The sequence below is a fragment of the Myzus persicae genome, unplaced genomic scaffold, assembly GCF_001856785.1.
Source record: "Myzus persicae strain clone G006 unplaced genomic scaffold, MPER_G0061.0, whole genome shotgun sequence".
NCBI classification, from domain to species: Eukaryota; Metazoa; Arthropoda; class Insecta; order Hemiptera; family Aphididae; genus Myzus; species Myzus persicae.
Genome location: NW_019100836.1, coordinates 483,335 through 501,664, shown reverse-complemented (window position 1 = coordinate 501,664; position 18,330 = coordinate 483,335). Strand labels below are relative to the sequence as shown.

Below are 18,330 nucleotides of genomic sequence, written 5' to 3'. Positions count from 1 at the left end.
TATAATTTATGTTTGGATTTAAAAAATTGTATACAAATAATTTAGAGTTAGGTATATATTATGTTGAACTTTTAAAATAATACCGGTGTTTAAGTTTAATTATTATTATTATATAATTAGTTAATTTAATTGCAGTAAGCAGTGTAGGATGCCGAGTCATTTTGTTGGCACTCTTGTAAGTCGCCTTGCTAGATATATGAGGTGCTGCGAAGTAAACACGTCTGTTTCCAAAGCATCTTTCTTTGGTAGGGACGAAAGTAAAGAAAAAACAATATATGGTCAAATACTCAAATACATTAAGGCGGATAGTATCTCTGCGATCCTTCAGACGACCCATACAGACATATTATATAATTATATATTATATAATATTCCTACACCGTTCTGAGAATTAATAATTTAATAATTATAAAGGACATTTAGATAAAAAATAATAATAATAATAATAATTCCATAATGGAATGTGCGATAAAATTGCATTTACGAAAATGTTTTTGAGAATGGTTCAAAAACCTTTTGTTGTAATAATTTCATTTGGTCACCAGCGAAGTGTATATACCTACTTTATACGTAATATAATTTTCAAAAACCATGTATAGCCAAAACAGAAATTAACATAATCACCTCGGTTTTTATTCTCCCCTTTATCTTCTAACATGAATAAAAAAATATGAGAGGGCGAACAACCAAAGTCCTTTCATCCCATTTACTGTACATATATATTGTTCGTGAATTATGGTAATGCCTATCGCGACGTACCACCCGCAGTGATTGTATTTGTTTGTTTTTTTAACACATCGCTTAAATCAATTATCACATTATAAATAGTTTTTGTAAACATTTCAATTTCACGCGTTTTGTGTACGGTGAAGTGTATGATATGCCACCTTTATAATAATATATTGCTTACAATTAAGCAGTAGGTGCATAAAGACGAAAAACATACAATACACGTTATGATATACTGAAACTAAATACTGATTTAATATTATTGAATATTATACCTGCGTGGCTATAGGTACATGTGGATAATCGCAGAATCACGTGCGTGTATGTAGTACTATAGGTAGGTATATTATAATTTATCCCAAAATCGAGAATTAGGCGTTATTTATCTACGTACGTTTATGTGCTGTATATATTTTAATATAATAAATCATTGAAATGTGCGTATAACCCCGTTTTTTTTATTATATTATTATTATTATTTTTTTTTTGTTCCTCCGAAGTTAATCGAAACGGAGAATAATAATGGCCGGACGATTTAGCGAAAGTCCCGCCATCCGGTGTCAGTGTCCGGAAACTTATTTCCCCATTTGTCCCGAGCCACGATAAATTTATAACGGGAAACATTTTCTCTCTCTCCGTCTCCCCCGTTCGCTTAAGCACAGTCGCTCTCTCACGCTCGCACTTCCCACCCGGCCCTTTACTTTACCCCCCGGTTCACCGACAAGGGTGGGACCAGAATACGTACATAGCGTGAAGGGCCGGTAATAAGACCCTCCTCTCCTTAATAAATATCAAGGATGGCCGCACGGCAAATTTATAGTTTTAGGCTTACGCAGGAATTTAATTACGAAACATTTCACCGCAGAAATTATTATAATGTGCCGAGTGCGCTTATGATACAACGATTCCCGTGCCGTGCCGTGCAGCAATGTTTGTTTAATTCGTTTTGTGTCGACCACACGTAACCACTAACCAGGAATCATTGCAATAGTTAGGGTGCATTTAAAGGTGTAAATGTGTGATACAGGAGGGAGGCTAAAGCTCCAAGAAACATTTCATACTTAACAAATACCGAAATACATTTACAAAATAGGGTGATAGTTATTAAATTTGTTTCTTTTTTAGTTAATATAGCAAATATATTTATTTGATTGTTATTTTGTGGTTTAAATACAATATTATGCTAGCTTAGTAGTGGCATAACGAACGTAAACAGTTCATTATTATGAATCTAGGACGTTTTCCCTCTGTGCTTCCCCTTCCCCCCGATTCATTGGACTTTCTCCCCACAAAAAATTAAAAGTTTATATTAAACAATAATATACAATGCCAATCAGTAAATATCAAATGATTTAATTAATATTTAAATATAATTCAGTAAAACGTCATAATAACACTTTTTCCAATACAAAATTCACTAATATTAAAAATATGAAACAATATACTAATTATAAATGCAAATAAAATATAAATGTACTGTTTACCAGTTTTTTTTATTAAATAATTACACAAATTGTTAAAGATACCGATATGATGATCGTATATTTTGGATAAAACCAAGAAACCTATTTTCCAATATGTGTGAAAAAAATATTTATTGATTCAGGGGGGAAATGTCTTAGTCCAGGGGAGAAACGTCCAGTACCTCTAAAATCCGAGGGAAGGCACGTCAAAATACCCATTATTATTTATTATATAGAACATCAGACGACAAACATCTACAATCGGCCGCATACGAATTGCGTCCCAAAATACTAAAATATAAATCTCTATAATATTCTAGTAGCGTCCGTGGTTTTTTTTTTCAACACATCCGAGTTGTGTCCGTGGTTTTCTTGTGACATGTACGAGTTGCGTCCCGGTTATTAATTAGTTAATGATACACATATTTTCCTTCCCACTTTTACAGATCGAGGACTATCATTTGTATAAATGGTGTGGTTAAACATAAACTACGCAATTTCAATACGCCGGCATAATCATCACACGTTATAATAAAAAAACATAATTTCATTAAATGATGGTCAATTGCTAAAAATAAATATGAAAAATGAAAAACAAGCCATTGGTGCCTGTCTATAAGAATTGTTGCATGTAGTCAGAAAAAATATTACGAAATCTATATAACAGGCACTGGGAATATGTACTTAATACTTGCCCGTTGGACCCACATTAAGATTTACTAAATAATATGTATATCATATATATATTCGTTATCCCACCGTTATAAATATTTTAATGAGTATATTTTATTTGAAAATAATATTTAGGTTTTTTTTTTATTAAAGAAAACGATTGGATAACTTGACCATTGGCTTGTTTTAAATTCATACTTATGTGGTTTCAAAAAATTATTTTTTTATGTTAAAACGATTACAATGACAATGATAGTCATTGCAGTCTAAACATCTTACTATAAAATTATACAGAGGCGCATTATAATAGTTCGTACCGTTAAACTATTAAACATTAAAGTGTCTATTATTTGATATTTATTTAAAAAAATATTGTACATATTTTCAACATTTTGATAGGTAGGTACATTATTATTTTACATTCTTAAAAATGCATTGTTGTTTCATGCTCTTCAGTTAAATTATTTGTTTGTTTCAAATCGAGTTCAGCGCTGGCCTGGCCCGAATGATTTTATATGAAACGTCGCAATGTTTATCGTTTTGACTGAAATGTTTTTGACCAAATAGAATATATATATATATTTGTATTTATATGTATATAAATTATATATGTATGCAACACAACCTATGTATATGTGTATTATATATACCTATACACCGTCAAGTGCTGTATATTTATTATGTTCTGCGATGCGTAATACACGTGTATGGTTTTTTTTACAGCTACGGTAGCATGGTCCACGCCAGCAGTATATAGGCGCAGAATTAATTACAGGCAAGGCGCTAGTGGAAAGAGGCAGGAAGTGTCATATCCTATATAGGCAGCAAATGCCGGATATCCGGTTCATCTAGTGAAATCCCCTAGTTGCTGTATATATATACGCTGACAATGTATATATGAGTATTACTGTATACGCACGCGCTATGTGCGAGTACACGTGTGTAATATATTATTTCCGATGCAGTAGTATAACAACAGCTTCGAATAACAGTTTCGCGTGTAACTGCAGATTATACAGCACAGTCTTTATAAAAAAAAAAAGAAAACTCTTGAAAATTATTACAAATTAACTGCAAATATTGTTATATTGTACTATTAATATTATTATTATAGTGTTGCAAAATAGGATTTTAGTATTTAGTGTTCTGTAAAAATATCAGTCTTCCGAGAAAACTGAACAATTCTCTAATAAATAATTTTTGCAAAAAACTCGAAAAATATAAACAATAATTATTATTATTTAAAACCATATAAGTACGTGTATATCCTGTACAATAGATGTAAAAAATATTATTTTTTGAGTTAAAAATATGATATGTAAATTTATGCTAAACTTTACTGATTTCGTTCAACCGGAGATTATGTAATATGCAAACATCTTGATAGTTATATTTGGACAATACAAAAATAAAATATTGCTCATATCTCATTATCATACTTAACATTAAGTCTCAGAATTTATAAACCATATTGAAAATCACTATTGTTTGCTAAAAATAAAAATGTTTTCATTATAGATTTCTTTTTTTAATGAAGTTTATTATATCTTGTGAAATTAATATAGCATAATATATGAAAGGTGTATTGTATATACCTCATAGGCACCTCTATAATAAATTATACCTACAGTATTAGCAGTTTTATTTTTAAAATAAGGTTTTATAAGTTACACGTCACGAGAAAGATCAATCGAGGTCCATCGATAATAGTTATTGAAATAAGTAATAACAGTAAATCAAAATAATAATAATATTTTCTATAATATTGTATAATTATTAGTGTGTAAGTTGATTACACAGTTGATTTATTAATAATTTGGACTTTTCAAATAAATAATAAAGTATAAAATTCTTTCATTATTTATTTATTTTCATGATTTTAGCCAAAATAGTAACATTTTGAGAAATTGCTGTCCTTAGGTATATTCTTTTAGAATACATCAGTATAGTCATGAAAGGACCAAAATACAATGCAATTGGGATTTTCATTTTTACTAACGTTGACATATAAATTTATAATCGTGATATGTGATAATTTACTGTTATTATTCAAAAATATTACTTTGTAGTTTGTACATCCTGAATGATCTTGAGTGGTTGAAATAATTTATATTTTATACCGTAATGTTTATATTGTGATTTGTAATTAATAAATGAGTGACCAGTGTAATTTTTAATCAAACGGAATTAGTTATGTTTTAACGACTTGTTTTATTAAACTAATCACTGATGTGTAAATATTTTATATAAATATGCTGTTAGGCGAATGTGAAGGGCAAAGCCCCCTCCGCATATATTGACACAAGAAGTATTTTGCACTTAATGAGCTAATTCTCTGCGGGCGCCCCTGATAGGTATACTTTTACCTACATGGCTTAAGAATCTATATTATTCTCACGTTCTTAGCATATTATACATCATAATTCAAAGGTGGGCAAGTTAATGAAAATAATTAACTCATCAAGTTGATAAGTTAATAGAACACAAGATTGATAAGTTAGAACTTAATAGTTAACAAATCTTAAATTTCTAAAAGTTAATATAGAAAAAAATATTAAATTAAATCTATTTCAATACCAAAGATAGAGTTATAATAGTTAGTTTTAAATTTTTCAATAATTTATTCAAATATTTGAGCTGGATAGACTATAGAGTGAAGAATATGTAAAAAAAGTATGCCAAAAATAGGGACTGTTGTAGCATTTGAGTTTTCATTTTACACTGCTACAAAAATACTAGAGAAATTAACACATTTTTCTTATAGAATCGATGTGAGCCGGTGGCCGATTAATTTTGTAGAGAGTGACAAAAATGCTATTCAAGAGATAAACATGTTTAAGCACTTCGTGGTAGCTTCCACCACACAAAATCTCCAATAAATTAATGAAAAATAAATGTATACCCTGTCACCCCGAGTATTTTCGGATATATTTTCCCTAGACATTTTTTCTCGGATATTTGTGTGGAACTCGCCGTGCGGCCACAAAATAAAAAAGTTATAGCATATGTTATAAGTGAATATTGTTACCTATTAGTCTATTATATTAAACATGTTGAAAACGCCTATAAATCAACACTATTTATTATTAATTACAATAACGAATTAGCCCTAATTCCTAATAGAATCATAACCCAATAATATTATTTAGAATATTATGTTGGTTTATCGTTGAGGAATAAAAATTAATAACACCTACCCGCTACCATAGAGTATGGAGTTTACAAGTGCAAATTTAACCAAGGTTATACTGCAATATAATCAACCCTCAATTTAAAAATGTTTTTTGAAGAAAATCAAAATGCAAATACTGTTTGTCCGATTACAGTTTTTAATTAAGCTTAAAATTTTGAATACATGACAAATTTCTTATTTTAATTCAACTAATATGTTTGATTAAAATTATCATACTTCAAAAAGGTATGTGATATAAATTTATATTGAAACTGCTATATTATACAGCTACTTTTCTATCTCTATAAGAATATGAAAATAATAGTACAGTTGCCATTAAAAAAGAAAGAGTTGTAGATACGTAACATTCCGAGTCCACACCAAGTTAAATATGAGGTTCTATTTTGAAAAATACTTTTAAACAGTAAAACAATCAATAGGTACCTATGAAATAAAAATAATCATAAATATTTATTAGCGGCTGAAATAGTATAGGCCATACACTTTGAACAACCTTTTATGAAGTATATACATTTCACAAAACGCGTTATACGTAAATATTATACACATTATATTTAGATATTTCACACATACATTTCGGGTGGATTCAAACGAAAATGACATGGACGTTTTTATGGATCGGGTCAACAAAAAGGTCAATAAAAAGGATCCGATGGACGAAATCCCGGAAGTTCCGGTCGCATGATGCTGGGCGGGTAAAAATCCTAGTTCCGGTCTGGCGGATGTAATGACTTGCGGTGGACGCACCAAAGCTTTATAGATGACACGGTCCACTGAGGAGAGGCGACAGTCTCTGCTGCAGCAGCAGTAGCAGCAACAGCAGTTTCCTGAAGCACTCACACACACACACACACACACACACACACACACACACACACAAATGCGCATGCACACGAAGTTATCGCGGACGGGCGACGACGGTTTTCGTTTGTATGTGGCGGTAGTCCGGTTAACTAGTATATACATATATATATATATATATATATATTGGGAGGGGGGTGGATGCGATCGGATATAGAAAAGAACGAATCTGGTAAGGAATCCTCTTTTTTCTCCCCCGGCTCTACACGCGTCCTTTAGAGTAAGCACAAAAATGTACGTTAAGGGGAAAATATAAAATTGATTTTCGTTCAGCTGTCTTATATTTTTTCAATATGCGTACCTAATATTATATACAATAAGCCCGGCCACTGTCCCTTACTATTATTATTACATTTTATATTAAAATAAATATGATGTGATAAAATATATATATTATTATTATGTTTTTATGTGTATATATACAGGTAGGCGCTAGGCGAGCCACGTGCAGCGTGTGTGAGTGTGTGCATATACAAAATACGTGTCTAAACGACGGCGGCGTACACTCGGTGGCGATTGCGTGTAAAATATTTCGAAAGACGTGTGTATAATAATACATTAAATATTTCAATACTCGTGTACAATCTGTGCCGAAATTATGTGCGGTGCCAAGAAAAAAAAATAAAATTACCGTACGCACATTTTGCGGAATAATGCTTCTACGTGTCCGTTATTATTTATTATATATTATTTTACCTAGTAGCTATAATAACTACTGTATACACACAGTACAGACCTTCTGCTGCAATGCGGCTGATTCGTTGGCTATCGGTTTTAAATTCAATCCTGTGTTAAATTTCGACGTTGCTCAGAAAACCGTTCTTATTTTACGTACCGACAGCTGACAGGTATATTATAATATTATACTCGATTTTTAAAATATTCAACAGTGGTCAGTGAGCAATGGGCGACGGGCGTTAACTAATTACAAAGTTAATTTTTTTAATAGACTGTACCTTTACAATAGTTACGTGTCTTACAAGTTTGACTTATAATTTATTAAAACTATCCAGGCTTAAAATATTTGTTTGAATTAATTTGTTTTGTTTGTCATCAACTGATTCAGTTGTCATTTACTTAAAAACGGTACCTATACATACCTAAATATATAATTATGTTAAGAATAATTTGTTCTATTATCACAATAAGGTAATAGCTATAAACCTATTTCCTATACACCTATGGCATATTATATGCGTATGTATTTTGTATTAACTTTTTTATACCATTAATTACCTAATTGTACATTGTTTCTTAACTTCAAACTTTAAGCTCGCGTTCTTCATTTTAATAAATTTAACTCAACTATAATTCTAATAAGTAATTTCCTTAAATTAATCATTTTTAACGATATCGTGTACCGAATACTTTTAACACTTCTATAGGTAGTTCTATTTACATTGTGTATTATAGATATTTTTAGAATATTTAGGGTATAAGGCTAATCGCCAATGCCTATAGAAAATTACACACAACATTTTCCAAGTTTCGGATTATGCGAATAAAATACTTAGGTGGATATAGTAGGTACCTATATATATCGGTTACATAGATATAATGTATATCATATAAATTGAATATTGATATTTATTCGTGTATTTAGGTCATGTCCTTGTCGATAACGTTCGAATCTGAAACGACCCCGGTTAACTCAAACCGGCCAAATCACTCAAATAATATATTTGTTTTAATAATTAATTTTTTATGTGTATCACGTTTCAACATATGACATATTCTTACAAGTTTTATAAATGTTTACGTATATATAGACATACCAATATTGTTCTATTAAGTATTAACTACTTGTTATTTGATAATGTGTAACTTTCCAAGTAGTGTGGTCAGGGGGAAGAGATATATCCCCCATGGACTTTGTGTATAGGTAAGTAAATTATATTTAGTAGTAATAATATTGGTTGATTTTTAATTCGATTGTTTGAAAAGTTGCATTATTTTATCAGTTACTCACTTTTATGTGTGGTTTGGCATGGATTAAGTTGTATAAAAATGGAACATAAAAGAGCCTATAATAAATTTTAAAAATCGGGTAAACGGGTGACGCTCTGCTGTATATTAGTGTGTCACTGTAATGGGTATGTTTAACTTGAATTCATTGATATACAATTATTAAATACGAAAACTGATTCTAAGTATAGTCTGCTAGCCTATAATATAACTTAGTTTTTTAGTATATTTGATGATATAATAGTGATTAAAGTAATTTATTTTACTATTAGGCATTAGTACTATAGAAGTTTAAATTCATTTTAGCCAAATTTATCATGTAGGTACCTATAGAAAAAGATAAAATAAACATTTTATGACATTTTCCAGTATCTACGGTTAATAGTTATTAATAAACAACAAAATATGAAAATCGTTGTATGAAAAATTGTTAGTTTGTGAATCGAAAGTTATAATCAATTCGCAAATGTTATTTATAAATAGAACATTTTTTATGAATTTCTGATTCGAAATAATTTGCTAATTTTCGTGATTTTGATACAATTTGTGAACATTTTAGCTTTAGCCGACGCTCATAAAAAATGATTTTTTTACGGTTTTTACGTGATGAAGCTCAACTTTTTTTTAAATTTTCACTGACAACAACTTCTGAGGAATATTGTATTGCATTTTCAAGTTTTTTTGAACGAGCAAAAAATGTTGTATCGACTATAATTTAAAAAAACTAATGAAACGCGAATTTATCTTATGTCTATAAATAGCTCAAAAAGAGTCTCAATATTACAAAAAATATTACGGTGCTCCGAAATTACTTTTGTAAGCATTCAGTGTACATTTTATCAGTATGCAGTTATTTTTTTTAGAGTTACACTAAAAAACATAGTTGATTTTTCTAAAAACTGGTTTTAAGTATAAATTTCAATTTTTCCTTATGTTTTTGTTTGTTTTTTTCTGCAGCTTTTGAAAACTATTGGACAATTTTCCTTTGACCCCTCAAAGTACCAACTAGAAAGTTGAAGAAAATAGACACATTACCATTGTCCAAAAGGCGAAGACCCCAAAAAAAATCACAAATCATTGTAAACTTGCAATATTATGTTACAATATAGTTACATAATATATTTGGGATATAATAAAGCTAAAATGATATAACTAAGCTGAAATGTAGGAATAAAAACAAAGCTCCCCTCGGGTATTTGTTAGATAAATAATTTTGTCAGTTTTTAAATTGTTGGATTGTGCTCCCTACTTAATATTTCACAATTCGAGTATTGGTTATTTATACTAATATGTAATAACAATATGTTAGTATATTACTACTTACTTCTTACAACTGACAAGTTACAAGTGTATTGGTACATTTTGTGTTTTGAAGAAGTGTGGAAACTTAGTATCTTATGACCGTTTATACTACCAGTTATCACTTATTTACCTCCAGGTTATACATAAAGGTATTAGCTATCAACACGATTATAGATAGTATAATATATATATATATAATCGTGGCTATCAATAATAGCACGATTCACGACTGATCACGATGTAGTGATACTGATAATACACTATCATTAATATAATCACTACATTATCTTCTTTTTAAAATGTTTTAACATTTTCAAAAAACAAAACGTGATGTTACAGAACAATAAATGACGTTTAATAAATAATTAATTACATTTAATGATCAATACATTTTAATCATCATAACCAAATATTAAAGGAATTTTTTTAATTTGTTCTGAACGACGTACCACTATGCTCACATTTCTATGATTTTCTTTTTTTTGTGTCTCTTGGATACCTTAAATGGTTCTTATGTACTACTCTGTTCCAACCATTCAGGTATATTACTAACAAATATTTATTTATTTTTGTTAAAAACTATTTGAGATGAAACTAGGGCATTTGACACCTGATAGTATTCACTGCAGTCTTTAAGTGGACCTTTGGCACAATTATAACTTACAATTTTAAATTTCATACTAATTTTAATATTAAAGGTAGAGTTACAGTAGAGCAGTAACACACAGTTACAGTAGCGACAGTAGAGTTTAATATTGTATCCAACTGTATTTTACAGTTTCCGCAGCAACACAGCCAAGACAGAAGAATTGTACAGCCACCGTTACAGTGAGCGTGAATCACAATTAATTCTTAATAAGTACATTAAAATTTAATACTAGTAGCTTTAAAGAGAAATTGCAATAATGATTACAATAAAAATGTTAGAATATATTTTGTAACACTTTGGGACAAGATTAAAAAAATATTTAAATATCTACAACAGAACCACGATGGAAGAAATGTGTTCAAAAAATGCTGTATTCCAACTCAATTTTGACTAAAATGTACATATAGCTCCATAATTTGTTTAGTCTACATGACAGACTACTGTTATTGATAAAAATCATTAGTAACAATGGGACATAATAAGTCTACGATTTCGTTGGTGGTACGACAAATAGTTTTACAGTACAGATTATTGTATGCCAATAGTATTTTTGTATAGTTAAATGTACAGTTTATATTGTAACATAAATGTCTTATTTTTATTATTATTCTTATCTTACTAGTATTTTACTAACTAGTAATAAATAGTAAATTCTAATGTCTGAATTCAGTATGTAATAAAATCTTTATATTAAAACAAGTATGAAATGAAAAAAAATTAGCTGTCATTTGTACATGGATGTCAAATGTCTACTTGCAGTAAATAACATTACACCACTTATGATAGGTATCAAATTTTTATTTTTATTTGAGATAATGCTCAAGTGGATGTCACACTTATTGATGTCTTATGTAAATTTCTGTAAAACAAAACCAATTTCGTTTTTTTAACTTTACTGATTATTGCCTCAGGTTAAATTGTATGATAGGATGCATTCACTTTAATATAAAAGTTAACTACACAAAATTTGTTCTGCTTAACATACATTTGGTATGTTGTACTTTTGAAAGATGGAGATAAGACGTGTGGGTGTGGCGTCCTTTTAAGATGATTTATATTTAAAAAAATACTTTATGCCTTATGGCTTGATTTTCTTTTTACTTATGCAAAAATTGTTATTATTTTTATACCAGGTGGTGACCGGTTTCCGTCCAGCAGTGCACATCTCCCACATAACAGCATAGGTAATGACCGATGGAAGGGGAAACAGTGTGCAGAACTGGTATATTCTCTTTTGGAACGGAGTATAGGTATGATTACTTATTATACCTATTTTTACTTAATAAGTTCGCGGTCAGTTACTGCTAGAGCAGTAATTTCAAATTTTCCAATTCTGATGTAATGTTTTATTACTGCTATAGCAGTAATTTACAAAACCAACAAAATCAGGCATTGCTGCTCATGCAGTACTATTTGTAATGGTATTAGATGAGTCTGGAGATAAGACTGACCCATTATTTATATTCATACATTTAGCGCGTAATAATATCATACAATAGTATTATTCCAAACATAATGCTATTGCTATAGCAATAATAAAAAGGTGATTTCTGAGGTAGATACATAAATAATAAAAAAGCGAGGTTTCCCTGAACGTGTTTATTGCTTTACTTTTTCACCAAAATATACTTCTTGCTGCCATTTTTATTTTTATTTTTCATAATCCTTGTGTAACATTTTTCAAATTCTATATTTTAATACCTCTTATTATTATAATTCATTCATAAAAAAAATTAAAGGATTATCTGGAGTACCCAGTTTATTGTTTAGCTTAAAATAATAAGCGACTTCATCCTCTAATTTTTTTAGATCATTGTTTTAATACATAATTATACACCTACTCAAAATAATGTTTTATCTTTTTATAATAGCTCTACTACATCTGAAGTATTTAAATCAATTGAGCTGTACTTGACCTGCTAATATAATCCGTTTTTATGTCTTTAGTCAATGATAATCTACTTAACAAATCAACATCTACCATTTGCTCCCTAACTTATACTAATTATTCATAAATGTATAATATATATAAGTATACAACAACATTTCCCATCCCTGAAGCTTTGATGCTGCTAATACCACTGTTATTTTTGTCAACTAAATTTTTCTCTAGAAGCTTGAGCATCTTATGACCTTATGACTGAACATAAGCTGAATCTATTTCCATATATATGTTTATGGTACTTTTTAACTTTAAATATTATAGCTCATGCTTTTCTTTGCAACTGAAAATATTTTTGATCTGCAAGCTATGCAAATGAAACTGATTTTTCTTCCCCAATAACCATTTGAGCCAAAATTTCTCCCATGCCCTAATAATTAAAAGAATTGACATGTTCTTTAAAAACCCAAAAATTCAAAAAAATCGCTTTTTAAAATGCATTTAGTTTTTTTATTTCTAATAAGTTTTGAATCTAAAAATATTTTTATTTAATTTAAAAAAAAATTTTGTTGGACTGCGCAATTTCAAGTTTTCTATGTATACTTTAAATCCGGATAAAGAATTCTTAGAAAGAAGAATCTTATTTAATTTTCTTTATTGGTTTTTACTTAGTATAGATTCATTTGAAAATATACAATTAATAATATTTAATTAGATATAAACCTTGATAGCACTGTACCAAATTACCTTTTTAAGTAAAACCTTAAAATTAAATTAAAAACACAGATTTTAGTGGTAAGTACCCTAAAAACCCTAAAATGCTTTAAAAAAACTAAATAAATTGCCTTTACATTGAAAAGTAACAAAAAATAGACTTTTAAACTTTTTATTCTGATTAAAAAATACATGAGATGTGTATTTTATACACACAGTTATATTATTTTTTAGATCATAAATCTCTACATATTGAATTTTTATCAATAAGCATTTTATTTTTTTCTCAGACTACCTGGTACCTCTTACTCCAATGAAACCAAAAATCTTTCTTTATAATTTATTGGGAAATGTAAAAAACACAATATGTAATTTAACTGATACCTATTAGGAATATATTTATAACCTTTAATTAGCTTGTAATTTTGTTAAGTTATTTGGTGTTCTAACTTCTCCAACTGCCTTTAGGCTCTTAATTTCTTTTATTGTGTACAGATACCATCATATCAATATGATAATAACAATTTGTAGTATTTAATATTGATTATAGTATATAGTAATTGTTTTGTAATGTGTTTCTAGTATGCTGTTAACATATATTTTTTAGTGTTAATGTTAAAATTATTTTTCTGTTGTAACGTCAGTCCTAAATAATTTTCTTCCTTTTCAAAAAAATGTACATTCATCTAGATTAATACATACATTTAACTAATTTATGGTGGGTTGAAAGAAAAATTAATTAGTTTAATGGTCCAATACAATTTAACTGACAAATCATGGACCACTACATCATGTTTACAGGACCATTAACTCACTATTTATTCCATAAATATTTAATGATTGTTGTCTTTCCATCTGTTAAATTTTGACACCTACTTTTTTTACATTTTTTCACCCATTGAAGTAACAAAATAAATTTTCTTATCTTAACAATATCTGATTTGTATTGCATTTAAAAATAGTTGATACACTTGCTACTGTAACATTGTATCTAAACAAAACTTATAATGTTTATTTCATTATCAAATAATCTTTAGAATGTTATGATGACTCTAGTTGTTGATGTGCTCCTGAAAAATCTAGCACAGAAAACTGCATGTACTTACAAACAAATCCTCAACATTTGGTAAATGATTATACTGAGTTTCATAAGCTTCATAAACATAATTATTTTTTTATCTTATGGTAAATAAAAATAATAGTATACTTATATTAATTGTTACTTTATAATCAACACTTATCTATTCAAATACTAGCATTATTTTTTAGTATGATTCACTATGCGACTAGCCCATTTGGCATTTACTCAACTTTGTTTTAAGACTTACTCACAAGTTTATCTATTTCTTTGTTCACTCTGTCTTTAAGTTTAAAATTGTAAATGATACTATTTCTATACATTTTTAATCAAAAATAAGTTTAACAATATTAATTATATAAAAATGTTCCTAACTTTTATTTTGTGCTATTTCCAAAATTTTCACTTCATATAATATATTCTACAATCTTGAGAAGATATTGTTAAAAAAAAATTTTTTCTTCTTTAAAATCATTTAACAAAAAATGCTTTCCAATCTTTTCTTGTATTTATTCGAATTTTCACCTTGTAAATTTTGGCTCATAATACCTGTTATATACATACCACTATTTGTTAATTAATAATATAATTTATAGTTACTGTTTGATACCTATGTATAAGTTATTATAAATATTGAAAAAGAGGACATGAAAGGATCTATCCCTCTTATTCTCTCTCCGTTATTTAGAATTCAATAGTCCAAAATTATTTTACCGATTGTCGTCAAATATTATGCTTCAATGAAGAATGCGCATAAAAATGTTACACACTACCAAATATGTACTATAAATACTAAAACGAATTCAACGAACTTAATTTTAATTTATACTAATAATATGACATTGTTGATGTATTACTAACTAGTATTAATTGTACTGTTGCACTGACGTATTGGAGTACAATATCTTATAAACACCAAAAGGGAATTTGTAATTGTGGCTAAGGCTAATGTGTTTTTGCGGTACTGAACTGGAGGCTGTTTGCTTACATTTTTGTATGACACTTTTATAATATAGATTATACATTGATAGTCGATATTCAATAATATAGGTATACTTATTTGGCCTCAATTGGAATCACTTGATCGCCTATGCCCTATCCATTTTCATCAGATTTATGTGTGCTGGTCAGTGGTCATAGAATAATTTATAGTTCTATAGTACACTGGTTTATAAAAGCAATAAAAAACGAATGTGACTCAGTCATTGTTCGACCACTCACTACTTTTAGTTGTTTACTGTATATTTAGTTTTGACATCGACTTACAAAAGTACGAATGCACAGTATCCAAATAATTAAATCTAATATAGTTGATACCATCTTAGTGTATTTGTATTTAAGGTGTATCAAAATCGAACTACAATCCATTTAAACAATTACAGTGTTCTGTTATAGACCAGTTCCTTTCTTCATACAAAAGCTATACAAACATAACGAACCCTACAATTGTAATACCATACTCAACAGCTCCATAGATATAATATAAGTCTTATTAATTCTTTATGACTTTTAACAGAAATATGAAAAATACTGGCTGTGAAACCCTGATGAATCAACAAACTCCAAATTACTGTCTTCTCACACGCGTAATAAGTGCCTACAGTATTTTGTTACCACATTATTGTACGAAAAATAAATACGATCTGGTATATATTTACATAATACAAACATGATTAGCAAAGTAAAGTACTGTTAAACTTTTATTGGTGTATTATTTTGCAGAAGCCGAGAAAATACGTGTGACGTCCTTTGAGGGCAGCATGAATGACACCAAAACAATCGATCTTCCGGGTAGCTCGGAGACGCTTGACGGCGATGAACCGTTCGCATGCAACATTTGCAACATGTCATTCACTCAAAGTGGCCATTTGACTAAGCATCGACGAACACACACAGTCGTGGAACCATACCCATGTGATATTTGCGACAAGTCGTTTGCTGACAACAGTCAGCTGATGAAGCACCGACGGAACCATTTGGTCGAAAAACCGCACACTTGTGAATTTTGCGACATGTCTTTTGCTCAAATCAGCCATCTGAACAAGCACCGGCGGTCACACATGGGCGATAAACCATTCCCGTGTGACATGTGTGACAAGGCGTTCGCCGATAACAGTCATCTAACCAGACACCGGCGAACTCACACAGGTGAGAAACCTTACCCGTGTGGCGTGTGTGACAAATCGTTTGCTGATAGTGATGGGCTGACGAAACACTGGCGGTGGCACACGGGTGAAAGACCATACCCTTGCAACATGTGTGAAAAGTCATACGCTGATAGTAGCAGCCTGACGAAGCACCGGCGGTCGCACACCGGCGAGAAGCCGTACTCTTGTGATGTTTGTGACAAGTCCTATTCTCAAAGCAGTCATCTGACAAAACACCGACGTACACACATAACTGATAAACCGTTCCCGTGCGATGTGTGCTTTAAGTCATTCACGGATAACGATTTTCTTACAAAGCACCGCCGGACCCACACGGGCGAAAAACCATACCCCTGTGACGAGTGTGAAATGTCGTTCGCTCAAAGCAGCAATCTTACGAAGCACCGGCGGACGCATACTGGCGAAAGACCGTACCCCTGTGACATTTGCGATCAGTCGTTCGCTGTTAGCGCCAGTTTGACTAAGCACCGCAGGACGCACACCGGCGAAAAACCATACCCTTGTGAAGTGTGCGACAAATCGTTTGCTGATAGTGGTAGCCTGACAAAACATCGGAGGACGCACACGGGTGAAAAACCCTATTTATGTGACGTATGCGACAAGTCGTTCGCTATTAACGGCAATCTGACGAAGCACCGCCGGATACATACGGGTGAGAAACCTTATTTATGCGATGTGTGTGATAAATCATTTGCTGATAGCAGTGGTCTAACGAAGCACAAGCGGACGCACACGGGTGAGAAACCTTACTTGTGCGACGGTTGTGAAAAGTCGTTCAGTGATAGCGGTACTCTGAAGAAACACCGGCGAATAAAGCACACACAACTGGAGCAGCCAAACATGTCAAAAGATGTCACGACCCTGCCCGACGCATGATTATGATAAATTTATTCTTACAATGTTATAATTCTATATTTATATTTGTTGGATAGTACCACATAACTGGTGGGTACAAGAGGAGTGATAGGGTGATTCCAAGATATTAATAGATTTGACTATTTAATGTTGTAGTTTTTAAAAATTTAATAATTTAACTATTTATTATATTGAAAGCTTAAGAGCTGTTATGGTAGTATATGTACTAGTATACTAGGTATTAATAATAAATACGTTTTAATAAAAGATGGCTAAGAGACCAAAAGTTATGTATCCAATTTTTCTCAAAATCATTTTTTAAGTCCCTTGGGTTAATTTGGGTTGTCTTTTCATTCGACAAAAAATTAACATAGTCAATATCGTAACTAAATCATGTTTTATTGATACTTTTGTTATGTTTTTAGTGCACACATAACAATTTATAAATTAATGAGACCTATGATACATATCTTATCAGTTATCGTTATCTAAAATATATTATATATTATATTACATTATATAAATCAAGTCTGAACTTGTTACTTTTATCAAAAACAATATTAAATTTTGGACTTATTACGTTTTACTGTTTTTGATAATATTGGTTTTGTTAAACTATTTATAAGAAATTAATATATTTGGAAGGTTATTCTAATCAATTATAATTCATCTGTATATTTATTTATTATTATAAATTATATTGAATACAAATTATTATTATGATTATGTATGATATATATTCATATTTTTTAATTAGTTATGAAAAAACATTCAAGAACAGGGTTTTATTTGCCTAAAA

The 18,330-nt window shown here is 30.1% G+C and overlaps 1 protein-coding gene across 6 annotated transcripts; it reads left to right on the top strand.

Moving 5' to 3' along the window:
- The first annotated feature begins 10,470 nt into the window (after window positions 1-10,470).
- Window positions 10,471-17,897, top strand: LOC111026372 (zinc finger protein 271-like). Of its 6 annotated transcripts, none has more exons than XM_022304445.1 (5): window positions 10,471-10,725; window positions 10,964-11,013; window positions 11,968-12,084; window positions 16,025-16,154; window positions 16,231-17,897. In XM_022304445.1, exon 5 carries the CDS (start codon window positions 16,269-16,271, stop codon window positions 17,550-17,552), a length of 1,284 nt encoding a protein of 427 aa, XP_022160137.1. In that variant the 5' UTR covers window positions 10,471-10,725; window positions 10,964-11,013; window positions 11,968-12,084; window positions 16,025-16,154; window positions 16,231-16,268; the 3' UTR covers window positions 17,553-17,897. The 6 variants fall into 6 exon arrangements, with proteins under 6 accessions (XP_022160137.1, XP_022160138.1, XP_022160136.1 ...); XM_022304446.1 differs by having other exon boundaries at window positions 10,964-11,044; XM_022304444.1 differs by lacking the exon at window positions 10,964-11,013.
- The last annotated feature ends 433 nt before the right edge of the window (window positions 17,898-18,330 follow it).